The sequence below is a fragment of the Ahaetulla prasina genome, chromosome 1, assembly GCF_028640845.1.
Source record: "Ahaetulla prasina isolate Xishuangbanna chromosome 1, ASM2864084v1, whole genome shotgun sequence".
Classification (NCBI taxonomy): Eukaryota; Metazoa; Chordata; class Lepidosauria; order Squamata; family Colubridae; genus Ahaetulla; species Ahaetulla prasina.
This window is the reverse complement of record NC_080539.1, coordinates 11,002,680-11,030,162: the sequence shown is the minus strand read 5'-3', so window position 1 is coordinate 11,030,162 and position 27,483 is coordinate 11,002,680. Positions and strand designations below refer to the sequence as shown.

The 27,483-nt window shown below is 46.8% G+C and overlaps 1 protein-coding gene across 7 annotated transcripts in view; it reads left to right on the top strand.

Annotated features, from left to right (window-relative positions):
- The window catches only part of ACACA (acetyl-CoA carboxylase alpha), a 334,336-nt gene that overhangs the window by 98,752 nt on the left and 208,101 nt on the right, over positions 1–27,483 (top strand). For 5 of the 7 annotated variants that reach the window (XM_058164168.1, XM_058164167.1, XM_058164169.1 and 2 more), the window contains 10 exons: positions 2,579–2,729; positions 3,738–3,841; positions 5,352–5,433; positions 6,368–6,513; positions 9,982–10,132; positions 14,856–14,990; positions 15,801–15,947; positions 17,273–17,461; positions 22,183–22,283; positions 23,660–23,748. In XM_058164168.1, coding sequence (XP_058020151.1) covers positions 2,579–2,729; positions 3,738–3,841; positions 5,352–5,433; positions 6,368–6,513; positions 9,982–10,132; positions 14,856–14,990; positions 15,801–15,947; positions 17,273–17,461; positions 22,183–22,283; positions 23,660–23,748 — 1,295 coding nt within the window. Of the gene's footprint in view, positions 1–775; positions 927–2,578; positions 2,730–3,737; positions 3,842–5,351; positions 5,434–6,367; positions 6,514–9,981; positions 10,133–14,855; positions 14,991–15,800; positions 15,948–17,272; positions 17,462–22,182; positions 22,284–23,659; positions 23,749–27,483 lie in introns of all 7 variants that reach the window. The other 2 variants (XM_058164172.1, XM_058164173.1) reach the window with 1 other exon arrangement.

Below are 27,483 nucleotides of genomic sequence, written 5' to 3'. Positions count from 1 at the left end.
AGTCCCAAAGCTCCTTATATATCCTGTGGGGTGGGGCTCCTGCCCCACCCTTCCTTTTGATGACACCGCCTCTCTAATCTTCTGAAACGCGGGTCAAGCCAAGCTTGATTATTATTATCAGCTGTGTTTGAAGGCGTAGCCTGGGGAAGGGAGGAATCAGGGGATGATGGCCTCATTACGTCCTCCGACTGGTCTGGTTCTGGCTCCTGGAGCCGAGCCAAAGGAATCGGTGCTCCTGAGGTAAGCCTTACCGGCCCTTCCCCCTCACTCCGAGTCACTTTCGGGCATGGGGCCAGGTTCCGGGGCTGGAGTCACAACAGGAGGCCGCGTGGGCTGGGTGGGCATGGCCAACTCAAAGTCACTCATGTCAGCGCCTGTGGTGCTCCAAGTGCTCTGCCAGCAAAAACAGAGATCGGGAGGCTGCAAGGGGCTCCTGCAGTCCCTCTGCCAGTGAAAACAGAGCTCGGGAGAGCCGTTTTCACTGGGAGAGGGTTACAGGAGCCCATCGCAGCCTCCCGAGCTCCATTTTCATTGGCAGAGGCACCACAGGCTGCTCCCTCGCTGTTTCCAGGGCATCCCGGCGGGCCAGATCTAAGCACTCTGCACGACAGATCCTGCCCATGGGCCTTGAGCTTGAGACACCCCAGTTATAGACCTCTCAGGGACCAGGAACTGGATAGGGCCTTCAGGATGAAAGAAGAGTGAAATATAGTCCGGTGATATTCTCCAATTTATTTTCAGACCTGACTCTCTCTCTTTTTTTAAAAATCTTCAGAAATATGGTCGTTGCTCTGAAGGAGCTGTCCATTCGAGGCGATTTCAGAACCACTGTGGAGTATTTGATTAAACTGCTTGAAACGGAAAGCTTTCAGCACAACCGCATTGACACTGGTTGGCTGGACCGATTGATTGCTGAGAAAGTGCAGGTAATCGTGTTCTGGCACAGAAAAGGGACGGAATATATCCAAAAAGAAAAAATGCAGCATTTTAATTTGGATTATCTTGTTTGGAGAATCTGATCTCATTCCATTGATATAAGAATAGAATAGAATTTTTATTGGCCAAGTGTGATTGGACACACAAGGAATTTGTCTTGGTGCATATGCTCTCAGTGTACATAAAAGAAAAGATACGTTCATCAAGGTACAACATTTACAACACAATTGATGGTCAATATATCAATATAAATCATAAGGATTGCCAGCAACAAAGTGCAAAAATTGCCAACAAAAAGTGCAGAGAAGAGCAACAATTAAGGGACCGGAGGCTAAAACACATGAAGAACAGTTGCTGGAATTGGGTATGTCTAGTTTAATGAAAAGAAAGACTAGGGGGGACAGGATAGCAGCGTTTCAACATCTAAGGGGCTGCCACAAAGAAGAGGGAGTCAAGCTATTCTCCAAAGCACCTGAGGGCAGGACAAGAAGCAATGGGCGGAAAATAATCAAAGAGAAAAGCAATTTAGAACTAAGGCAAAATTTCTTAACAGTGAGAACAATTAATCATTTGTATTATATTTGTAGCCCAGGGTTGAACTATGGGGACCTTGGTGTTCTCTGAGCTTGGTGGTTTTATTGCAGAGGTTTCATGACCCAACTAGGTAACATCATCAGTGCTAGAAGGGAGTGGGATTTGTGGAGAGGAGAGGAGGAGGAGGAAGAGGAGAACTGTGGGGTCCTTGATGCTTTCTGAGTTTGCTGATTTTATTGCAGATGTTTCATTATCCAACTAGATAACAACATCAGTGCCAGGTTGATGTTACTGCAAATTTCTCTCACCTGCATGCTTTCTGAACCATTTGATGCCCATATGTGGTACCAACAGAAGAGAATATTTGTAGCTCGGGGCTGAACCCTGAGGTCCTCATGTGCTCTCTGAGCATGGTGGTTTTCTTTGCAGATGTTTCATTACCCAACTAGGTAACATCACAGACATTGATGATGTTAACCTATTTTGGCAATAAAACTTCTGTTAAGAAAACCACCAAGCTCAGGAGAGCACAAAGGATCCCTCGGATCGCATGCTGGCGAACTCTCCAAATGTCTCTACTTGGGCAGTTCTGTTTGGCCATTAGGAAAGTAGAAAGTTCTCCAGATGATTGAATAGGCCTCCAGGTAAAACAGGAGGCCGCGTGGGCTGGGTGGGCATGGCCAACTCAAAGTCACTCATGTCAGCGCCTGTGGTGCTCCAAGTGCTCTGCCAGCAAAAACAGAGATCGGGAGGCTGCAAGGGGCTCCTGCAGTCCCTCTGCCAGCGAAAACAGAGCTCGGGAGAGCCGTTTTCACTGGGAGAGGGTTACAGGAGCCCGTCGCAGCCTCCCGAGCTCCATTTTCATTGGCAGAGGCACCACAGGCTGCTCCCTTGCTGTTTCCAGGGCGTCCCGGCGGGCCAGATCTAAGCACCCTGCATGACAGATCCTGCCCATGGGCCTTGAGCTTGAAACACCCCAGTTATAGACCTCTCAGGGACCAGGAACTGGATAGGGCCTTCAGGATGAAAGAAGAGTGAAATATAGTCCGGTGATATTCTCCAATTTATTTTCAGACCTGACTCTCTCTTTTTTTTTTTAAATCTTCAGAAATATGGTCGTTGCTCTGAAGGAGCTGTCCATTCGAGGCGATTTCAGAACCACTGTGGAGTATTTGATTAAGCTGCTTGAAACGGAAAGCTTTCAGCACAACCGCATTGACACTGGTTGGCTGGACCGATTGATTGCTGAGAAAGTGCAGGTAATCGTGTTCTGGCACAGAAAAGGGACGGAATATATCCAAAAAGAAAAAATGCAGCATTTTAATTTGGATTATCTGTTTGGAGAATCTGATCTCATTCAAGAGAATATTTGTAGCCCAGGGTTGAACTATGGGGACCTTGGTGTTCTCTGAGCTTGGTGGTTTTATTGCAGAGGTTTCATGACCCAACTAGGTAACATCATCAGTGCTAGAAGGGAGTGGGATTTGTGGAGAGGAGGAGGAGGAGGAGGAGGAGGAGGAGGAGAACTGTGGGGTCCTTGATGCTTTCTGAGTTTGCTGATTTTATTGCAGATGTTTCATTATCCAACTAGATAACAACATCAGTGCCAGGTTGATGTTCCTGCAAATTTCTCTCACCTGCATGCTTTCTGAACCATTTGATGCCCATATGTGGTACCAACAGAAGAGAATATTTGTAGCTCGGGGCTGAACCCTGAGGTCCTCATGTGCTCTCTGAGCATGGTGGTTTTCTTTGCAAATGTTTCATTACCCAACTAGGTAACATCACAGACATTGATGATGTTACCTATTTTGGCAATAAAACTTCTGTTAAGAAAACCACCAAGCTCAGGAGAGCACAAAGGATCCCTCGGATCGCATGCTGGCGAACTCTCCAAATGTCTCTACTTGGGCAGTTCTGTTTGGCCATTAGGAAAGTAGAAAGTTCTCCAGATGATTGAATAGGCCTCCAGGTAAAACAGGAGGCGCATGAGAAGGAAGGAGAAGGAGGAAAACTTGGTTAGAACAAATTAAGAAAAAGATATTGGCAGAATAGAAAAGAATGGTGAAGGCGCTAAGAATGGCTAAAGGAACTATTCCACTGGGCTTAAAACACTCATTTTAGTCCCAAGTTTTCTAAAGGAAACTCTGGAAAGTCGACAGTTGGTGATACTAAAGGTTGAGCCACAGACTGCTTCGTCCTTAAGTTAATAATATAAAGAAGTGATTTTTTTTAAAAAATGGCCTCTTCCCCTCTTTTTCATCTAGGCGGAGAGACCAGATACCATGCTGGGGGTGGTGTGTGGGGCCCTCCACGTGGCTGATGTCAGCCTGCGGAATAGCATCTCCAACTTTCTCCACTCCCTGGAGAGGTAAAAACCAGATTTTCATTTCATTGACATTTCTTAAAACTTCCTCTTGGTCCCCTTGTCTCTGGAATTCTTTCCTTGATTATGTTCTGAGTGATCTTGCAGAATTAGTGCTGGGAAGATATAAGCTTGTCCAACTCACAAAGTCCTGCAGGGTTGATTTCCTAGAGGTGTGATGGCGAACCTATGGCACACAAGCTATTGCCCAGCTCAGCTCCACCGCGCATGTGCGCACGCCTCCCACCAGCCAGCTGATTTTCTGGTATCTGGCGCGGGGGTGGAGCACATGCAGGAGATGCACATGCATGCGCGGGGGAGTGTGTGTGGGGGTGCGGTGTGCCCCCCTATGGCCCATTTTTGGTCCCAGGAGACTTCAGAGAGGCCTACTAGGTCCAAAATGGGTTGCGGAGGTCACACGCACATGCGCGAGGGGATCGTGGGGAGTCGTGCATGCATATGCAAGGGCAGGGGGAGCACGAGGGGTGGCGTCCGCATGTGCGGAGGGCAGGGCTCACGGGGGACATTGCATTATGGGTGTGGGCATACATGTGTGCGACCCTCCTCCTGCGCGCTCCCCTCGCATTTGGCACGCAACGGCAAATAGGTTAGCTATCACTGTCCTAGAGAGTAGTGGCCAATTGAGAGCAAGTTTGATGTAATGGCTAAAGCATCAGACTAGAAACTGGTGGCAGTTAAGAAGCAAAAAGGAAAATTGCCTTCCAAAACTGACAGGTGTTCCTTGGAACCCTGACAACTGGGAGACTGTAAGTTCTAGTCCTGCCTTAGACACGAAAGCTGGTTGGGTGACTTTGGGCCAGTTATTGGGAGATGCTGAATTCTAGTCCCACTTTAGGCATGAAAGCTAGTTGGGCCAATCGCTAGGAGACTGTGAGTTCTAATCCTGCCTTTGGCCTGAAAACTGGCTGGGTGACTTTGGGCCAATCACCAGGAGACGGTGTATTCTAGTCCCACGTTAGGCATGAAAGCTGGTTGGGTGACTTTATTTATTTATTTATTTATTTATTTCGATTTTTATACCGCCCTTCTCCCGAAGGACTCAGGGTGGTGTACAGCCAAGTAAAAATACTATATAAACATTAAAAGAAATTAAGAAACATATTATAATGTGGCCGAAATATTAAAACAATTTAAAATCTTAAAATATAAATAACCCCAATAAAATTTCAATCCAGTCCCGCTTGAATAAATAGGTGCGTTTTCACTTTGGGCTGGTCACCAAGGAGATATGAATTCTAGCCCTGTGCCTTAAGCGTGAAGAAAGCTGGGCGATCTTGGATCAGTCACTTTCTTTCACCCAGTGAATGGCGATTGAAATGATATGAATTAAAACGTATTTTAAAAGCGGAACTTGCAGGAGAAGACATCCTCTTTTGTATGCTATCATTAATGAAGGTCCTGCATCCTTTTAGCCTTACCTTTTTAGAAGCCTGACTATTTCCTTGCAAAGCTATTGGCAGGAAACGGAGTGCTGTTATTAATCTTTCTCTTCCAGGGGCCAAGTCTTGCCTGCCCATACATTATTGAACATAGTAGACGTGGAACTCATCTACGAAGGGAAGAAATATGTACTAAAGGTAACGTAGCACCAAATACACAACTAAGGATACCGAAGGAGATTGGACAACCATTTGTCCGAGATGGTATAGGGCAGTGATGGTGAACCTTTTCGGCACCGTGCCCAAACTGGAACGTGGGTGCATGTGCGCACACTGGAGTGCTGCAAACCCAAAGACCAGCTGGCTGGCATGTGCATGCCTGCTTTTTGGGTGTTTTTGGGCATTTTTAGGGCCATTTTCAGGCCGTTTTTGGGGGTCATTTTCAGGTCGTTTTCTGGCGATCTGGCACCTGCGAAGACCAGCTGATTAGGGGACTGGAGGCTAAAACTTACGAAGAACAGTTGCAGGAATTGGATATATCTAGTTTGATGAAAAGAAGGACTAGGGGTGACATGATAGCCGTGTTCCAATATCTCAGGGGCTGCCACAAAGAAGAGGGAGTCAATAAATTCTCCAAAGCACCAGAAGGCAGGACAAGAAGCAATGGGTGGAAACTCATCAAGGAGAGAAGCAACCTAGAACTTTCCTGACAGTTAGAACAATTAATCAGTGGAACAACTTGCCTCCAGAGGTTGTGAATGCTCCAACACTGGAAGTTTTTAAGAAGATGTTGGATAACCATTTATTTATTTATTTAATTAATTTATACCGCCCTTCTCCCGAAGGACTCAGGGAGGTTTACAGCCAAGGTAAAAAGCACAGATCAGAAAGTTAAAAAACATTTAAACATTTAAAATCTAATTAAATTAAATTTGTCTGAAGTGGTGTAGGGTTTCCTGCCTGAGCAGGGGATTGGACTAGAAGACCTCCAAGGTCCCTTCCAACTCTGTTATTCTATTCTATTCTATTCTATTCTATTCTATTCTATTCTATTCTATTCTATTCTATTCTATTCTATTCTATTCTATTCTATTCTATTCTATTCTACATTTTGCTCTTCTGTTTCTCACAGGTAGCTCGGCAGTCTCCAAATTCCTACGTTGTCATCATGAACGGTTCTTGTGTGGAGGTTGACGTTCACCGGCTAAGTGACGGAGGTCTCCTATTGTCCTATGATGGGAGCAGCTACACCACCTACATGAAAGAAGAAGTGGACAGGTAACCTTGAATGATTCCAGGGATGCTTGCAAGCAGAGGAAGAGACCCCAGAATGCCACCCTCTAAAACATTTGAGGGTGGTCCCCGAAACCACTTCATAATATTCGGTGTGGCCAAAAGGGGTCATTATCCAATCCATAAATGAGCAGTCATCATAGTTTCCTTTAAATTCAAATGAAAGAGGATCAAATTGCATTGCCCATTGCTGCTTAACAGGCATTAATAATCAAACCTACGCGCACACATTTCCCATACACACCCATACATACACAATTCATTTTTTTAAAAACGATGCACCGAGGAAATTTGATACCCCCAATCTGTACAAACAAATGTGCATTGAGTAACTTTTCTTTCCTACAGATTTACTACCAGGAACTTAGTTAAGGGAATGAGAAAACCTATCGGTGGGCTGAATTTATTTATTTATTTATTTATTATTTTGAAGGGATAATGCTGGGTGGTTAAGATGTTTCTGCTTCCAGAATACTGCAGCTTGGCATGATTGCAAATACAAGTGCTGCTCAAATTACGACCACAATTGGGCCAAAAATTTCTGTTGCTAAGTGAGTTTAGCTAAGTTGTTAAGTAAGCTTCATCCCATTTTATGCCCTGTCTTGCCACGGTTGTTAAGTGAATCACTGCAGTTGTTCAGTTACCATATTTTTCAGAGTATAAGACGCTCCGGAGTATAAGATGTACCTTAGTTTCTGGAGAGGAAAAAAAATTTCTGCCTACTAGGTATTCATCTGGCTGGCGTCCTTAGCCTAGTCGGCTTCAGCTCATTAGTTCGCTGGTTGTGAGCGTGCGCGAATGCCGAAAAGGTCGTATGGAAACATAGCGCACGCACACACGCTTGTCGGGGTCGTGTTCTGGAAAAGCCGAACTTCCGGGTTCTAGTGCGCATGCGCAGCCGACAATCAGCTGGCTGTTGCGTTTTTGGAGCTGCTGCTTGGGTGAAGGACAGCTGATTGTCATGCACGCATGCGCACCAGATACCCGGAAATCAAACAGGCAAGGCCATGCGTGCCGGGCGACATGGCTTCGCGTGCCACTTTGGACACACGTGCCATAGGTTCACCATCACGGCCCTATACCTTCTTTCCCAAGGTCAAATCCTGGATTGTTTTGGAGAACCCCAACCAAGATAAGGAAGGCACACAGCCTATAAGGGTGGGGCTGTGTCTCTGCGGTCTTATCAATATCTTAACTTTAGGGTTTGTGAATCTTCCACTCTGTTGTGACCCAGACCCGAGCAGGTAGCAACAAACGCAGTCCTTAGTAAAAATACACTTTATTCCAACAGCTGGGAATTAATTCATTCCCAGCGCCGGGTGACTTAAAACGAAACAAACAAACAGTCTTTGGTTATCTCAAACTTGATTCAATCTGGATAACTGCCAAGGTCTTCTCTGATAAACGTCCAGAGCAGAGAACAGAGCGAAGAGCGCAGCTGCAACGTTTGCTTTCCGGCAAACTGAGACACCGGTGCTGGTCTCCTTTTAAACCTTATGGGAGGGGCCAATCATCTCTTGGCTCTACTCCCGAGGTGACCTCTCTGCTTGAGCCGCTCCTGCCTTCCGGCAGCTCTTCTCATGCGGGCATTAGGAACAGGCTCATCGCAGTCCGATTCCGCCGACAGCTCCCCAGGCTGCTGATGGATCACAACATCTGTATGCCTTTCATTTTGCTAAGGAAAATTCCACAGCATCCGGCCCCCACCCCAATAAAAACCCAACGTTCTCCAGGATGTTCTCAGTCATCCAGGTCAGGGGTCTCCAACCCTGGCAACTTGAAGACTTGTGGACTTCAACTCCCAGAGTTCCTCAGCCAGCAAAGCTGCCAAGGTTGGAGATCCCTGATCCAGGTCATGGCTGTCCCAAAGGTGTTTTTTTTTTCTTTTCCTTTTTTCAAAAAGCAACTGGTTCTTTCTGGTTTTTCTTTGAAGATGTTTTGCTTCTCATCCAGGAAGCTTCTTCAGCTCTGACTGGATGGTGGGGAAATGGAAGGATTGACCAGCAATCAAATGACCAGCTTGTCTGCAAGGAATATGAATCCTTCCACTCCTCCACCATCCAGTCAGAGATGAAGAAGCTTCTTGGATGAGGAGCGAAACGTCTACAAAGAAAAACCAGAAAGTCCAATTGCCTCTTGGAAAAAAAAAAAGTAGCACATTCTCCAGGATGTCACCTTGAAAAATTGATGGCCTCAAATGGATCTCCTCCCCCACTTTTCCTTCTAAGCTTAAGTTCCACTTCCTGAATTGAACCTATATTGGACAAGGACTCAGAGGACCTGTTTTCTGATCTTTAGTCGGGACCACGACCTACCTATTTGAAAATGGGACAAAACTCACTTAACAGCTACTTTGCCTAATTGATGGAAATTTTAGGCTCAACTGTGGTCGTACGTTGAGGATTACTTGCATTGGATTTTGCATTGGGGTTTTAGATCACCCAGAATCAGAGTGAGTTGGGGATCCATATGAATTTTCTTAATTCTTCTTCTTCTTCTTGTGCCTTATCCGTCATCGGACGTTGGCAGTCATGTTGGCAAGACTATTTTTATCAACAGCTGCACAAAAAAGTTCTGCTGAATTTTGTCTGAACCTGTCGTGTCCCACTCCCACTCTGACGAATGAGTCAAGGGAGTCCGTAACAAACTTGGCAACGAAGCCTCTGCAGCTTGCCAAGTTCCTTCAAGATTTATCAGGGCAGGCAGGAGTCCAAGTTGTGACTTCAGCGATAGAGTCCGATATCAGCAAACTAGATGAGACTTTGCTTGACTCAAGGTTGGAATGCCAAAAGCAGGTCCTTTATATAGGCTGTGGGGTGTGGCTCCATGACTCAGCATTTATCCACGCCTGCCCCTCCCTTCCTTCTGCTGGTGTCGCCTCTCAGATCTCCGGAAGCGAGGATCCTCCCACTTTGAATTCTCTTCAGCTGGATCTGCTGTCAGTAATTCCAGCACGTGGCTGGCTTCCTGCTCAGACGCTGTAGGAGTGAAGTTTATCGGGCTTGTATGTTCACTCCTGACATCCTCTCCGGGCATGGGGCCAGGGCCGGGGGCTGGAGGCATGACAGGCCGTTCATCTTCATTATCAGACTCGGAGTCTGATAAAAGGCCCGGTTGGAGAGGGAGGGGCCCGGCTGAGAAGCGGAGGGAGGACGAGTCATAACAGAACCAGTCCCTTAGGTTTTGAAGCCATGATGTTCTTCTTCTTCCTGGACCTCGTTTGCCTTCAATCTTTCCCTGGAGGGTTAAGTGAAGGATGCCGTATTTTTCTGGGTGTCGCATCACATGTCCGAAATATTCTAACTTTTGCTTTTTAATGGTTTTGATGATTTCCCTTGGTTTTCTCAGGCGGCTTATCCCCTCTTCGTTTCTGATTTTGAATTTTCTTGAATTAATAAATCAATAAAATTTTCTGTATCGACCATTTTGGGCTTTCTGTGCTCTCCTGCTTAGGTATCGCATCACCATTGGCAATAAAACCTGTGTGTTTGAGAAGGAAAATGACCCATCGATTCTGCGATCCCCATCAGCCGGGAAACTCATCCAGTACGTGGTGGAAGATGGTGGACATGTCTTCGCTGGACAATGCTTTGGTGAAATTGAGGTAAAAAAAAAAAAGAAGAAGCTTGTGAGCCTGTTAGACTGGCCTTCTTGGGAAAACTTTGTGTTAACATTCACAAGCCAAAACAGTTTCCATCCATGTGCTTGCTCTATCTCTCTTTTAATCAGAGTTTGATTGATTTTGGATTGAATGTCCCAAAGGTAATGTCGGGGTTCCAAGGAACACCCCCAACGAAATAAAGCTCTGAGGCTTGACTTGGTCCTCAAAGTTCCAATTTATTAGAGATGTCTAATTAGAAAAATTAGAGAATTTCTTTTTGCTTCTTAACTGCCAGGTGCTTTTCAAGAGGAAACTGGATTTTCTTGTTTTTTCTTTTCCCTCCCCTCCCCCTCCCCCCTCCCCTCTTCTTCCTTCCTTCCTTCCTTCCTTCCTTCCTTCCTTCCTTCCTTCCTTCCTTCCTTCCTTCCTTCCTTCCTTTCTTCTCAACCAAGAAGCTTCTTTGGCTCTGACTGAATGGTGCGGAATGGAAGGATTTATATTTTTTGCAGACAGCTGGTCATTTGCATCCTTCTAGAGAGACAGCGAGACCATTTGCACTACTCAGCTGACCCTGAGGACACAGAAAAACCTCCAAGTGGCCTCAGTGACTCTCTAAAAGGATGCAAATGACCAGCTGCCTGCAAGGAATGTAAATCCATTCCCCACCATCCAGTCAGAGCTGAAGAAACTTCTTGGATGAGAAGCGAAACGTCTTCAGAGAAAAACAAATAAGTCCAGTTGCCTCCTGAAAAAAGCACCTTCGGGACAACCATGACCTGGATGACTGAGAATCTCCATAGACGTTTTGGTTGGAATCAATTTTGTTCGTAAAAAAATTGAAAACAAAACCGAGCAGCTGATTAACTTTTTAATGCAAACGCTTAGAAATGCACCATGTGTGTTTTTTCTTCTTCAGAGCTCGTCTGTTTGTATATGGATTTAATCCATTTTAAGGAGATCCTCCGATTTCCTGTCTCTTTTTTCCCATTTAGCGTGTTTTGTAAATGCACAAATGCATGGTAAGGACCCCAAATAAATAAAATATATTCATTCAGATTTATACGTTATTTTATTCACAGTGTGTCATCGCAGACACCTTGACTTAACAGATTAAAAGTATCTGTGAAAAGGTTCAAAGGGAGATATTCATCATCCCATTACAAGCTAATACATTTCTGATGTATTCAATTTCCGATACCAAACTCTCCCCGGCTGGTATGCATATTTTAGTATATTTTTCAAGATTTGTAATCTTAGATATTTTCATGGCGTTCTGTGTGATGGAATTGCGACTGAAGAAGGGGAGGGGGCAGCACATTCCAGAAGGGGTCCCAGAACAAGTCCTGAACTGGATGAGGTAAGAAGGAAAAGTTTCAGAGTACAGGTAGTCCTCGACTTAAGACCACAACGAGGACCGGAAATTCCATTGGTAAGCGAGGTGGTCATTAAGTGAGTCGTGCCCGGTTTTATCACCTGCTTGAATCACACTGCTGTTAAGTGAAACCAGCTTCCACCATTAATGGTGATTGGTGAAAGCCAGCTAGGAAAGGGTGCCGAGCGCCTGAATGTTGATTACATGGCCATGGAGATACTGTGATGGCCGTAAGTGCGAGGCTTGGTCATAAGTGGTTTTTTTCAGCACTGCTGTAACTTTGAACAGTTGCTAAACGAATACTTGTAAGTCGTGGACTAGCCTAAAATCTCCCAGGGTATATCTAGTACAGTGGTTCTCAACCTTTATAGTGCTGCGACCCCTTCAATACAATTCCCCACGATGTGGCAACCCCAACCGTAAAATTATTTTTGTTTTATTTATTGTTTATTTATTTATTGATCACATTTGTATACCGCCCTATCTCCCGAGGGACTCAGGGCGGTTAACAGGCATATAAAAAGGACATATAAATACAGATTAAAACACAAATAAAAAACTTATTCTAACCAGCCTGATTACCAAAACCAATTAAAATCAATATAAAATTTAAAATTTCAAAAATTTAAAAATCTAAAAAACCTAGTCCAGTCCTGCGCACCTAAATAAGTGTGTTTTAAGCTCACGACGGAAGGTTCTAAGGTCCGAGAGTTGGCGAAGTCCTGGGGGGAGCTCGTTCCAGAGGGCGGGTGGCCCCACAGAGAAGGCCCTTCCCCTGGGCGTCGCCAGACGGCACTGCCTAGCTGACGGCACCCTGAGGAGTCCCTCTCTGTGAGAGCGCACGGGTCGGTGAGAGGTATTCGGTAGCAGAAGGCGGTCCCGTAAATAGCCCGGCCCTATGTTTTGAATTTATCGCGCCTGAAGCCGTATTGGCTAGCGATCTGAACTGCTTGTAATTGCCTTGAGGACGGAGGCATTAAAGCGGAGACTCCTCCCTTATTAAGTTTATTGCGCCTGAAGCCAGATTAGGCTAGCGATTGGGAGTGATTGTAGCTGGCTTGAGAAGGAGACATCAGAGCAAAGATTTCTCTCTTTTTTAATTCATCGCTCCTGAAGCCGAATTCGGCTAGCGATTTGAAGAGCCTGCAGCTGGCTTGGAGCGCGATTCTTTGACTCGCAAGTATACTTCCCATATTTCCGATGGTCTTAGGCGACCCCTGGCAAATCGTCATTCGACCCCCAACGGGGTCGTGACCCACAGGTTGAGAACCGCTGATCTAGTAGGTTAGAACAGGGGTGTCAAACTCGATTTCATTGAGGGCCGCATCAGGGTTCTGTTCGACCTCGGGGGGGCTGGGGTGCGTGTTGCCATGGGTGGGCGTTGCCAGCTCGACATCACTTGTGTGATCAAATGCCACTTTTGCTAGTAGTTTGTTTTGCTAGCACTCTGCCGGCAAAAATAGAGCTCAGGAGGACCAGATCTAAGCACCACATGGGCTCAATCTGCCCTGCAGGCCTTGAGTTTGACATCCCTGGGTTAGAAGATTATAGCTTTAATCTGGCAAGATTCTGTCTATTAGGAGTAAGCAGATAAAGAGCTAGTTTGGTCTAATAGTTAAGGAGCCAAACTAAAATGTGGGAGACTGTGAATTCTAGTTCTGCCTTAGGCATGAAAGCCAGCAGGGTGACTCTGAGTCAGACCTGCCTCAGCTTGAACCTCTAAGAACGATCCTTAACTCCATTTGTTGAGAAAGGTGTAGTTTAATAGAGGTCAAGTGAACTACAATACATGTACACCTTGATTTACAATAGTTCGTTTAGTGTTCATTCCAAGTTACCGTGTTTCCCCCAAAATAATATTGGGTTTTATATTCATTTTTGCTCCAAAAGACACATTATGGCTTATTATCTGGTTAGGTCTTATTTTGGGGAAAATTAAACGCCTTTGTCTGCTGATGATCTTAGGCGGGGCTTATTTTTGGGGTAGGGCTTATATTACGAGCATCCTGAAAAATCATGCTAGGCCTTATTTTCCGGTTGGGTCTTATTTTCGTGGAAACAACGGCACTGAAAAAAGGGACTTATGACTGTTTTATACAGTTACGACTTTTCCAGCATCCCCAAGATCATGTGATCAACTTTGGCGGCTGGTTCATATTTATGACCATTGCTGTGTCCCAAGATCATGTGATCCCCTTTTGCGGGATACAAGTAATTAAAAAACAAAAAAAGAACCGGATTCAATCTCACGGTATTGTCTTCGTGCTTTATGCCTGACGTGATGTGAATTATTAGATGTACAATGCCATAAACCAGCAGGCGAAATCTTTGGATGCCATAATTGCACGTAAAGTAAGCTTGTTTCAATGATCCTTGTAATCAAAGGTCCAGTTCGGACAGAAAAACGTCTAATGCAGATTTTCTTTGATCCACCAGCGTTTCTAAAAGTCTGTAGAGTTTCCCAGTCATCCAGGTCATGGTTTTCCCAAAGGTGCTTTTTTCAAGAGGCAACTGGCCTTTCTTTGTTTTTTTTCTTCTGAAGACGTTTTGCTTCTCATCCGAAGAAGCTTCTTCAGCTCTGAAAGGATAATGAAAGGGCCTCTTGTGGCTCAGACTGTTAAGACAGTCTGTTATTAACACAGCTGCTTGCAGTTACTGCAGGTTCTAGTCCCACCAGGCCCAAGGTTGACTCAGCCTTCCATCCTTTATAAGGTAGGTAAAATGAGGACCCAGATTGTTGGGGGCAATAAGTTGACTTTGTATATAAATATACAAATAGGATGAAGACTATTGCTAACATAGTGTAAGCCGCCCTGAGTCTTCGGAGAAGGGCGGGATATAAATATAAATAAATAAATAAATAAATAAATAATTATTCCATTCCCCACTGCCTTGTCAGAGCTAAAGAAGCTTCTTGGATGAGAAGTGAAATGTCTTCAAAAGAAAAAAACAAGAAAGTCCAGTTGCTTCTTGAAAAAGTAGCTTTGGGACTGCCGGTGCTTCCGTTTCTGTAACAACCAAGCGTGCCTGTGCCTTTAATGAGCCGTCTGTATTTATCCATACTCTTCTTGCTTAAATGAGGTGGCTCAGTGACTAAGACACTGAGCTTGTTGATCAGGAAGGTTGGCAGTTCGGCAGTTCGAATCCCTAGTATAGGTCTCCTGCGTGAGCAAGGGGTTGGACTAGATGACCTCCAAGGTCCCTTCCAACTCTGTCACTGTTACGAATACCAGCTCTGCGAAATACGTCAATAGGAAACACAAGAGAATTACAAAAGCAGCAGGACACGGGAACACAGGGAAGTGACAACTCTGGAGAAGTCCCTTGCTTAACGTGTTCTTCTGCTGTTTTCAGGTGATGAAGATGGTGATGACACTCACTGCGGTGGAATCGGGCTGTATCCATTATGTGAAGCGTCCGGGAGCAGCCCTTGAGCCAGGATGTATCATTGCTAAAATGCAACTGGATGACCCGAGCCGAGTTCAACAGGTAAAATTTGGAGGCTTAACGGCGTCTGTCCATGCCTCTCGCGCATCGTGGATTGGGTTTGGGGGGGCGCCGGCTACCAGCTCTGCTTGTCTGTTATACTGGGTGGTGTGGGGGGAGATGCACGAGCTATTCTGGGACGAGGCTCGTTTGTTTGCGGTCGCACTATAGTACCATTTAGTTTCACTTACGTAACGTTAACTAAACTTATGCGCGGGTGATACAAATAGTATATTTTCAGAAATTTAAATTGTCATGGGGAATTTTTTTTAAATAATGCTATGAAAATTTTTTAAATTTTAAATTTTAATTAAAAAGTCAATTAAATTTAAAAAAAAGGAAAGTGCTTCAGTATCGGACCAAATTCCTACCGCCCACCATGAAAGCTGGAACACCAACTAGTGGGCGACAGGGACCAGGTTGACTACCACTGGTTTAAATGTAAAAATAAAAAAAACTTTTTTAAAAAAAAAGTTGGGCAGGGGTGCAACAGGTGTCGGGGAGTGGGAGACCTGGCTGTGGGGGTCCTAAAGAAAGCGGGTAAGACATCCCTAAAAATAAGACCTGGTGCATATTTTGGGGCCCAAAAGAAAATAAGACCGGGTCTTATTTTCGGGGAAATGTAGTACTTTTTTTAAGAACGACGTAACTTTGAAAGAGAGGATCAACCTTTGGTGGAATCGTTTTGAGTCTGAGAAAGAAGCTTCGGTCCAGAAGATCTGAGAAAGTGATCCCTTTTGAGACAAAGCAGAGGATTGGATGGGTACAACTCTCACAGCGCTGGCTGACTTGTGTTTTTCTTGTTCTCTCAAGGCCGAGCTCAATATGGGAACCTTGCCCCAGATCCAGAGCACAGCCATGCGGGGTGAGAAACTTCACCGGATCTTCCATTATGTCTTTGACAACCTACTCAATGTGATGAATGGATACTGCCTTCCAGATCCCTATTTCACCAGCAAGGTAGCGTCCGTTGCTTTCTTTCCTCCCCTTGTGTTGGCATAAACCGTAGTCTTAAAGAGCCGTGATGGCACAGTGTTTAAGATGTAGCATTGCAGGCTAACTCTGCCCACTGCCAGCAGTTTGAGTCTCACCAGCTCGAGGTTGACTCAGCTTTCCAACCTTTCCGAGGTCGGTAAAACGAGGACCCAGATTGTTGGGGGCAACATGCTGACTCTGTAAACCGCTTGGAGAGGGCTGTAAAGCATTATGAAGCGGTATATAAGTCGAAGTGCTATTGCTATCTTTACGCCTTATGCCAGTCTTTCCAACCTGGTGGGCTTCCAGATGTGTTAGAACTTCTCCAAAGAATTTCCAGCCCAATTAATCTTGCATGTTTAGTTCTAGCACATCTGCAGAACATTACGCTTTAAAGGCAGGGTTTTTCAATCTTAAAGGTAAAGGTAAAGGTTCCCCTCGCACGTACGTGCTAGTCGTTGCTGACTCTAGGGGGCGGTGCTCATCTCCGTTTCAAAGCCAAAGAGCCAGCGCTGTCCGAAGACGTCTCTGTGGTCATGTGGCCGGCATGACTCAACGCCAAAGGCGCACGGAACGCTGTTCCCTTCCCATCAAAGGTGGTCTCTATTTTTTCTACTTGCATTTTTACGTGCTTTCGAAACTGCTAGGTTGGCAGAAGCTGGGACAAGTAACAAGAGCTCACCCCATTACACGGCAGCACTAGGGATTCGAACCGCCGAGCTGCCGACCTTTCGATCGACAAGCTCAACGTCCTAGCCCCTGAGCCACCGCATCCCTTTTTCAATCTTAGCAGCTTTCAAATGTGTGGACTCCTAACTCCCAGAATACCACATGCTGACTGAGGTATTCTGAGAGTAGAAGTGCATACATTTGAAATTTACCAAGGTTGAGAAACACTGTCCTAGGTTGTGTTTCTCTTCCTCCCTCCCTCCCTCCTTTCCTTCCTTCCTACCATCCTTTCTTCCTCCCTCTCTCCTTTCCTTCCTTCCTTTCTTCCTACCATCCTTTCTTCCTCCCTCCCTCCTTTCCTTCCTTCCTTCCTACCGTCCTTCCTCCCTCCCTCCCTCCCTCCTTTCCTTCCTTCCTGCCTTCCTTCCTTCCTTCCTTCCTTCCTTCCTTCCTTCCTTCCTTTCTTCCTCCCTCCCTCCCCCCCCCCCCCCCCTCCTTCCTTCCTTCCTTCCTTCCTTCCTTCCTTTTCCCATCTCCCTCCCTCCCTTTGTTTCTTTCACCCCTTCCTCCCTCCCTCCCTCCCAAAAACAAACTCATTTATCTGTTATCTTGACTTACTTTCAACTCCATCTCTAACTCAGGTGAAGAACTGGGTGGAACGCTTAATGAAGACTCTCCGGGATCCATCCTTGCCTCTACTGGAGCTCCAGGATATCATGACCAGCGTCTCTGGACGGATCCCCCCCAACGTGGAAAAATCCATCAAAAAAGAAATGGCACAGTATGCCAGCAACATCACCTCTGTCCTCTGCCAGTTTCCCAGCCAGCAGGTAAGGAAAGTTTTGCCCGTGATCTGGGGTTGAAACGGAGATGAAACTGACTAGAAAGAGGTTAGATGGGAGGATAATATCAGGGGTGAAATCCAGCAGTTCTGACAGGTTCTGGAGAACCGGTAGCGGATATTTTGAGCAGTTTGGAGAACCGATAGTGGAAATTTTGAGTAGTTTGGAGAACTGGCAAATACTACCTCTGGCTGACCCCAGAGTGGGGTGGGAATGGAGATTTTGCAATATCCTACCCCCAGGAGTGGGGAGAGAATGTGGATTTTGCAGTATCCTTCCCCTGAAGTGGGGTGGGAATGGAGATTTTGCAGTATCCTCCTGCCACGCCCACCAAGCCACGCGACGCCCAGCAAGCCACGGCCATAGAACTGATAGTAAAAAATTTTGGATTTCACCACTGGATGATATCCTTGATTGTGGGAGATGGTGAGGAGGGTGGGGAAAGAGGATCTAGGTACTGTGTTTTCCCGAAAATACGACCTACTCCAAAAGTAAGCCCTAGCTTGATTTTTACATGTGTGCCCAATCTATAAGCCCTACCCCCAAAATAAGCCCTAGTTAAGACCCTGTCCACTCCGGGTTGCACGGGGTGAGGTGAGGCGCATGGGTAAAAATCAAGCTAGGGTGGGGAAGCCCTACTTACTGTACATTCAGACAGTTGCAGCCAGGCCTCACACACCACGACACCTCCCTCGCCTTGCCGGCTCACTTCTGTGGCCACTTTCGCACTACACCCCGGTCTCCGTTTCACCATCAGAGGCCTTCAGGTCCAATCCGGAGCTTGTTTCATGGCTGCAGAGGCCTTTCCTGAAGGCCTCTGGTGGCGAAACCAGGCCAGCAGGCACCGCACGCGTCAATCCGGAGCCCATTTCTCAGCTGCAGAAGCTTTTTCTGAAGACCTCTGATGGCAAAACAGAGGCTGGGGGCAACGCGCGCGAGTGGTGGCAAGCGGATGCAGAAGAAGTGGGCCGGCAGTGGGCTCCTTCTGGGTGGGGCCATTGGTGCCACTGACGCGAGGTGGGTCAGTAGAAGACATTTCCCAAAAATAAGACCTTGTGCCTTTTTTGGTGAGGAAAAAAAATATAAGCCAGGATCTTATTTTCGGGAAACGCGGTAGGACAACTTGCTGCGGCCAACTCGCCATGGCCAATAGATAGATAGATAGATAGATAGATAGAATTTTTTATTGGCCAAGTGTGATTGGACACACAAGGAATTTGTCTTGGTGCATATGCTCTCAGTGTACATAAAAGAAAAGATACATTCATCAAGGTACAACATTTACAACACAATTGATCAATATATCAATATAAATCATAAGGATTGCTAGCAACAAGTTATAGTCATACAGTCATAAGTGGAAAGAGATTGGCAATGGGAACTATGAAACGATTAATAGTAGTGCAGATTCAGTAAATAGTCTGACAGTGTTGATGGAATTATTTGTTTAGCAGAGTGATGGCCTTCGGGGAAAAACTGTTCTTGTGTCTAGTTGTTCTGGTGTGCAGTGCTCTATAGCGTCGTTTTGAGGGTAGGGGTTGAAACAGTTTATGTCCAGGATGCGAGGGGTCTGTAAATATTTTCACGGCCCTCTTCTTGATTCGTGCAGTATACAGGTCCTCAATGGAAGGCAAGTTGGTAGCAATTATTTTTTCTGCAGTTCTAATTATCCTCTGAAGTCTGTGTTTTTCTTGTTGGGTTGCAGAACCGAACCAGACAGTTATAGAGGTGCAAATGACAGACTCAATAATTCCTCTGTAGAATTGGATCAGCAGCTCCTTGGGCAGTTTGAGCTTACTGAGTTGTGGGACAACTCGCTGCTGGATAATCAAACACTAACGTCAAAGAAATGTTGGAATAGAATCGTTAAAGAAAGGATGCAAAAGGAGGGACAGAACGAAATGGGAATGGCAAAAATTAAAATGCATTTTTCATTATTTTAAATAATTAAATTGAAGTGTTGAATTGTCCCATGCAAGTTGGCTGTGGTGAGTTGGCCGCGGCGAATTGTCTCATTCGGGGAGAAGGAAGGGAAGGGAGAGCAGCCCTGAACAAGGAAGGGTAAGAAAGTGAGGCTGTTGGGCGCTAATCTCAAAGATAGTAGTTCAGTTTGCAAGAAATTTGGGGAGAAACATTTCAGATTATTCAGAGACTCCGTCTTAACAGACTCACCATGAAAGAAACTTGAGAAATTTCTGGGTGGTCCAGAACCATAATTGTGCCCTCAATGTTTGATCGTAAATTGTGATAGTCATAAAGTGGGTCACTAGGTGACTGCCCGATTTTGCAATCTTTTTTGCGACCGTTGTTAAACAAATGCAGTAGACATTAAGTGAATCCATTGTTGCTGTGGTGGGTTTTTTTTTGTTAGAAAATGAAAGTAAACTCCCGTGTTGCTTAGTGCTGGTGTTTCCAGCACTAAGCTGGAATAAAGGAGTCACTGCTGTCAATAAAGGAGGACTTCCCGAACAGCTAGTCCTTGTTTAGTGACTGCCTCATTTAGCGAGCCTAGCAGTGCCAAGGAAATCTGAAATCAGATCATAAGCATAGTTGCAGCAGTTGACTTAGCAACCGCTTTGCCTAACAGTCAAGGCACCCGTCCCAATTGTATTGATAAACAAGGACTACAGATAGTCCTCGCCTGTTGTGTCTCGTCCGGTCTCACCACAGCCGGGGCCTTCTTATCTGCTTCCGAACACGGAGGAATGTCCTAGTATGCCTCCCGGCCCCAGCCCTGGCTCCATGCCCAGACAGGCTGAAGAGGAGGAAGTATCTCCAGCCCCCAGCTCTGGCTCCATGCCCAGGCAAACGGAGCAACTAGACCCCTCCCCCTCCTCCACAGCATGTGAGCCTGAGGGAGGTCAATTGCCAACAGCTGCAGACTGGAGTGACCCTCGTGTCAGAAGACTTGATAGGCGGCGGCAACAGAAGGAAGGGAGGGGCAGGCCTGGATAAGTGCTGAGTCATGGAGCCACACCCCATGGCCTATATAAAGGATCTGCTTTCTGGCAGTCTCTGAGTCAGGCAAAGTCTAAACATATCTTGCTGAAGTCACTTTCTGGTCTCCTGCCTGCCCTGAGGACTTTGCTAGGACTTTGGCAGAGCTGCAGAGGCACGCCTGATTCGGATTTCCCTGACCCGGCCGTCAGCGGAGGAGTGGGACACGACATCGCCTTACGACCACAACTGAGCCCCAAATTTCTGTTGTGAAGTGCGTTTTGCCCCATTTTATGACCTTTCTTGCCCCCGTTGTCAAGTGGTTCAGTTAGTCACATGGTTGTTAAGTGAATCTGGCTTCCCCCTTGGCTCTGTTTGTCAGAAGGTTGCAAACAGGGATCACATGACCCCGGGATTCTTCAACCGTCATAAAAAGGAGTCATTTGCCAAGCATCTGAGTTTGGATTACATGATTACATCCACGGGGATGCCGCAACGGTCGTAAGTGCGAGAAAGTCACAAGTCACTTTTTTCAGTGCCGTTATAACCTCTCTTTTTTTTCAGATTTTTTTTTTTTTTGAAAATAAACCACATACAAATCATTTTTGAACAAGATATCAGTCAGGTGTATAATTAAACATAATTCAAATTTCACCCCCCCCATTGTATTATTTGTCCAATGTATTTCCCTTTCCCTCTTAAAATTTTATTATTTGCACATATCTATCATAAAATCTGTTCCATCCCCCTGTCCTGAAGTCAGTGTTAAATCAAGTCTAATCCTCATATTTTTTACCCCCTTTCTTGCCCTTCCCTTCTTCATTCAAAATATTTATCCCCACCACAATTTCCTTCCGTCAGTGCCGTTATAACTTTGAACGGTCACTAAACCAGTGGTCACCAACCGGCGGTCCGTGGACCACTGGTGGTCCACAAAAAAATTTTGGTGGTCCGCATAAAAATTATTTTGGGCGAAGTCTGGAGGGAAATGCCACAAAGAGCCGGAGGGCCTTGTTCCAGTGGGACTGCATCATGGCCTGGAACTGGCTGACCATCTCAGCCTGCTGAGCCTCCAGGCACTGGTACCTGGCCTTGCACTCCCGCAGGTCTTCCCTCTGCTTGGAAAGCCTATGCTCCTAGTCCTCAGTGAGGTGCTTCTGCTGAGCCTCCTTCTCGGTCAGATCCAATTTGAACTGAGCCAACTCTTTCTCATGGTGGCTGCTTAGCTCCAACAACTGTTTCCTATTGGGGCCCTAAGGAGTCCAGGTGGGCAGGTGAGGAGTGGCTGGGAGGGGAGGGGCGAGGCCGATGAGGCGCCCCTGGATGTGAGTGACATCAAGTTGGCCACGCCCACCCAGTCACATGACCACCTAGCTAGCCAGTCATTAGGCAGATCTTATTAGTGGTCCGCAATATTTAAAATTATGAATTTAGTGGTCCCTCAGGTCCAAAAGGCTGGGGACCCCTGCACTAAACGTAAGTCAAGGACTACCTGTATGAATAGGCAGGTCATAAGCAAACAAGCAAAACTTTTTCTCCTCAAAATCTTCTTTGTCTGTGATTTTAATTTTAGAAATTTAGGGCGGCCTATTTTTGCAACCTTACAGAGTTAGAAGTTTGCTCTTTCAACAAGGAAGGCTCCGTCTGCTAAATTTTGATATGAGCTGCTGGATTCTGTCTGTTGTGTGTGCATCCCCTCCTCCCACCTTTTCGGGGCAAGGGCAAAATTTTAAGGGTGTCGATCCCAGTTTGCTTCTTTTTTTTTCCTGCAGATTGCCAACATCCTGGACAGTCACGCCGCCACTTTAAACCGCAAATCGGAGCGTGAGGTTTTCTTCATGAACACTCAGAGTATTGTGCAGCTGGTTCAAAGGTAAGTGTGATCACAGAAAAAATCTTTGGCAAAATCTGAATGGGGAAGCCAAATGCTAGGCTGCTTTGTGATAGAATCCAGTCTCTACCCCGTTAATAAATAGTTAAGGCCCTGCAAATGGGTCTATGACAGGGGTGTCAAACTCAAGGTCCACGGGCCAGATTTGGCTCGCAGGGTGCTTAGATCTGGCTCACGGGGCCGCCCTGGAAACAGCGGACTGGCCCATGGTGCCTCTGACGGTGAAAAAGGAGCTCGGGAGAGCTGCACACAGTCCTCCCAGGCCCCGTTTTCTGCTGCAACGGCCTCCTGCAGCGCTCTGCCAGCGAAAATGGAGCCCATGGTGGGGCAGGCACTGAGTCCGGGTGGGCTGCGCACAGCCTGCCCCCCAAGCTCCGTTTTCACTGGCAGAGGGCTGCAGGAGACTGTCCAGGCTGAAAACGGGGCCTGGGAGGAGTGCGTGCAGCTCTCCCGAGCTCCATTTTCACTGGCAGAGGCACCATGGGTCAGTCTGCTGTTTCCAGGGCGGCTTCATGAGCCAGATCTAAGCAGCCCGCGGGCCGCATGTAGCCACTCTGTTTTCCCTGGCCGAGGGCTGCAGGAGGCCATCCAAGTCAAAAACAGAGCCGGGGGGCTCCCCCCCGAGCTCTGTTTTCGCTGGCAGAGGGCTGCAGGAGACCATCGTGGCTGAAAACAGGGTCCAGGCGCCCCCCTCCAAGCTCTGTTTTTGCTATCAGAGGGCTACAGGAAGCCGTCCAGGTTGAAAAACAGAGCCCGGGATAGTCATGTATGGCTCCCCGAAACTCCATTTTCGCGGGCAGAGGGCTAGCAGAAAAGAAAAGGGAGGGAGAGAAGGAAGGAGGGAGGGAGGGAGGAAAGAAGGGAGGAAGGAAGGGAAGTTCTGCCTTAGCACTTGGTCACCAGCCAAAGGGCAAGGCCCCTCTGAAGGAAAAGGGTTTGGCGCTCTTCCTGGTCTCGCCTTCCTCCACAGGAGACAATGGATTCCCCCAGCCCCGCCCGGGCCACCACAGGTGCCCCCAACACAAGCGATTTTGAGTCCCTCCCCCCGAGGTCAAATACAGCCCTGATACGGCCCTCAATTAAATGGTGTTTGACACCCCTGCTCTAGAGCAGGGGTCTGCAAATTTGGGCTCTTTTAAGTCTTGTGGACTTTAACTCCCAGAGTTCCTCAGCCGGCTCTGCAGCCAGGTAGAGCTTTGCTGGCTGAGGAACTCTGGGAGTTGAAGTCCACAAGTCTTAAAAGAGCCAAGTTTGGAGACCCCTGCTCTAGACGAATCCTGCAAGCGTGTTTACCATTCAACCACACTGTCGACGATTACCCGCTTCAGTCTGTTCATCGGAGGGGGGGTCTGTTGCAGATACCGAAGCGGCATCCGAGGTCACATGAAGGCAGTCGTGATGGATTTGCTTCGGCAGTACCTCAAGGTGGAAACTCAGTTCCAACACGGTGGGTCATCTCAGTTCAGGGTTTTGAATTTTCGAAACAAGGGTGGTTGGCATGAGGAGGGACGTTGGCAAGAGGGAAGAAGAAGAAGCTGTAAGGCTTCCGGCCGCCAGATGGCAGCCTCGCACTGGGGATGTCGACCCAAAAAAGGCTTTGCCAACTCCAATGGCTCTTTTCTAAGGGATGGTTAACTTTCAGCAGAGGTGTCAGGCAGGCTGGTTAACCGTAGTCCAGTGGGACAGCTTTTCGAGCTGATTTCCCATTAGCCTTGACCCGGGTTGAACAGCCGTTAGAATGGTCAGCCCTTCCCTCTCCGTATTAGCACTTCAGGAGCATTGCAAGTGCTTTTGCTTCAGTTTAAAGTATCCATCTCTGCCTCCCCATCCACCCTATTTCAGTTAGTTCCTCAATACTGTCTGCATGAGCCATGAATACTGACTCCTTCCTTCCTTCCTCCCTTTCTCCGTCTCCATCGCTCATCTTTTCCTTCCTTCCTTCCTGCAGTCCTGCTTTCCTTCTTTCCCCACTCCCTCCCTCCCTGCCCCCTTCCCTCCAACTCCATCATTCATCTTTCCTTCCTTCCTTCCTTCCTTCCTCCCCCACCCTCCCTCCATCCCTTCCCCCTTTCTCCGTCTCCATCATTCAACTTTTCCTTCCTTCCCTCCTGCAGTCCTGCTTTCCTCCCTCCCTCCTTCCCTTCATTTCCATTATTCATCTTTTCCTTCCTTCCTTTCTCCCTCCCTCCCTCCCTCCTCCTCCCTCATTCATCTTTTCCTTCCTTCCTTCCCTCCTGCTTTCCTCCTTCTTCCGTCCCTCCTTCCTCCATCTCCATCATTCAACTTTTCCTTCCTTCCTCCCTCCCTCCCTCCCTTCCTTCCTCCCTCCCACCTTCCCTCCCTTCCTTCCCCCTTCCTCCATCTCCATCATTCAACTTTTCCTTCCTTCCTTCCTTCCTTCCTTCCTTCCTTCCTTCCTTCCTTCCTTCCTTCCTTCCTTCCTTCCTTCCTCCCTCCCTCCCCCCCTCCCTCCACCTGCATCATTCATCTTTTCCTTCCTTCCTTCCCTCCTGCTTTCCTCCCTTCTTCCGTCCCTCCTTCCCTCCACCGCCATTGTTCATGTTTTCCTTCCTCCCTCCCTCCCTCTCCTCCTTCCTTCCTTCCCTCTCTCCTTCCTCCCTCCCTCTCTCCTTCCTTCCTCCCTCCACCTTCCCTCCTTCCTTCCCCTTTCTCCTCTCCATCATTCATCTTTTCCTTCCTTCCATCCTTTCTCCCTCCCTCCCTCCCTCCCTCTCTCCCTCCACCTGCATCATTCATCTTTTCCTTCCTTCCTTCCCTCCTGCTTTCCTCCCTTCCTCCGTCTCTCCTTCCCTCCACCTCCTGTTCATCTTTTCCTTCGTCCCTCCCTCTCCTCCTTCCTTCCTTCCTTCCTTCCTTCCCTTTCTCCTTCCCTCCCTCCCTCCTTCCCTTCCTCGCTCCCTTCCCTCCTCCCTCCCTCCCTCCCTTCTTTCTTCCCTCCCTCCCTCCTTTCCTGAATTTATATGGCCGCTCACTCACTTTCAGTGACTCTAGGCGACTTACGAAAAATAAAAATCCAATATGCAAAGACTAAAAACAATAAACCCCACCACCCCCAAAAGAAGGTTATAAATAGTCTTCACAGTTACAACAAGGATGAAAAATTAATTATGCAACCAATCCTCCCATCGATGGCATTTGCAGGTCTGTGAAACCAAGGAAAGCTGGTTTCTTGAGTTATGACCTGTCCGTTATGGTCATAAGCTGTAAGAGTCATATAATGGGTCGGTCATGTGACTGACCCAATGTCATGAATTTTTTGCAGTGGTCAAGCAAATGGTTGTACGTATGAGCCCCATGGTTAAGTGAACGCCATAGCTGTTAAGTAAGCCCATTTTTCAGTATGACCCATAGTGAACCCATAAAATACTTTGGGGTAGTTTTGCTGAAAATCAGCAAAACTGCCCCAAAGTATTTTAATTTGTTCCAAATTAGCCTTTCTGTGTCTAGGAGTCCTTTACAGATATATTCCTCAATTCACAGAACTCCCCATCTATCAAGGGCATTGCTGAGAATTCTGGGAGCTGAAAAGTCCTAAATCCGGAATGCCCCCAATTAGAGGACATTTGAAATAGGTTGCAGCTTCTTTTAATCGAGGCAAGGCAAGGCAAGAATCCCTGTGGATTTTACTCTGCTAGTCGTCCCATCTGGACTTTTGAACTAGCCTCTCTAGCGGAGTTGTTGAAAGGCAACTGGACTTTCTGGTTTTTTCTTGAAGACGTTTCGCTTCTCATCCAAGAGGCTTCTTCAGCTCTGACTGGATGGTGGGGAATGGAAAGATTTATACTCCTTGCAGAGAAGGAGTCTTCAAAGAATAACCAGAAAGTCCAGTTGCCTCTCAATGACTCCTCTGCTAGTCGTTGTCGACTCTAGGGAATGGCACTCCTCTCTGTTTCAAGACCGTGAGCTAGTGCTGCCCAAAGACACATGGTCATGTGGCCAGCATGATGCCGTGGAACTCTGTTTCCTCCCCACCAAGGTAGCACCTATTTATCTACGCACATCTTGCATGCTTTCGAACTGCCAGGTAGGCAGGAGCTGAGGTATAGACGGGTGCTCACCCTGCCATGAGACACACGGATCTCGAACCCGGAGTTCTGCTTTTGGCATTACTCGGTGTTCTGACCTAGGCTTCCTTAAAAATCAGGAACCAGAATCTTGGTCCCAGCAAAACCCCTTTTATTTACATAATCAAGAAAGGAATGAATTCCTTTCATTCACAGTCAGCAAGGCTTGGCAAACAGTCTTTCAGAGGAATATTTATCAACATATACGCTCACACAGAGAGGGACTTCTCAGGGTGCCGTCCGCCAAGCAATGTCGGCTGGCGGCCCCCAGGGGAAGATCCTTCTCTGTGGGGGCTCCTACCCTCTGGAACGAACTTCCCCCTGGCTTGTGCCAAGTGCCTGATCTTTGGACCTTTCGCCGCAAGCTGAAAACGTATTTATTTACTCGCGCAGGGCTGGCTTAAATTTTAAATTTTTAAAATTTAAATTTCTAGATGAATTTTAAGGGGTTTTTAGATTTTAGATGTTTTAAATTTTGGCCAATTATTTAATAAGTTTTTTTATTTTGTTTTAATTGTATATTGCTTGTGTTCTTAAACCGCCCTGAGTCCTTCGGGAGAAGGGCGGTATAAAAATCTAATAAATAATAATAATAACACAAACCTTATCTCGCTTGGAAAGCTGCCAGATAACTAGCTTCCAAAAGCAGGGCAAGGCAAAACTTGGCACAGTCTCTTATAGTCAAGTTACAGAACAAATTGTTTCCTGCAAAAGCCCCCTCCCCACTTGTTCCTCTTTTGTTTCTTATGGGAGGGGCCAATCACCTCCAAGGTGTGGCTTTACTCCCGAGTCGACCCTGCTTTCTTAATTATTCTTATCTTCTGGCAGCTCTGCACATGTGCATACCTGGGAACAGGCTCCAACTGTTCCTCCGCCTTGCTCCCTCTCTGCCTCCTACACAAGCCCACATCTGAACTTTCCCCAGCCCCCAGGACTGGCCCAAGTTCCTCCCCAACCTCCTCACTGTCCGACTCCGCTGCCACCTCTGCTGGCCGCCAGCGGACCACAACACTCGGAACGCTGACACCAGCATCTTAACCATCATGCCATCCTTTTTATATTCAAGCATCTCTTTATTTAATGAATGTCATATTTGT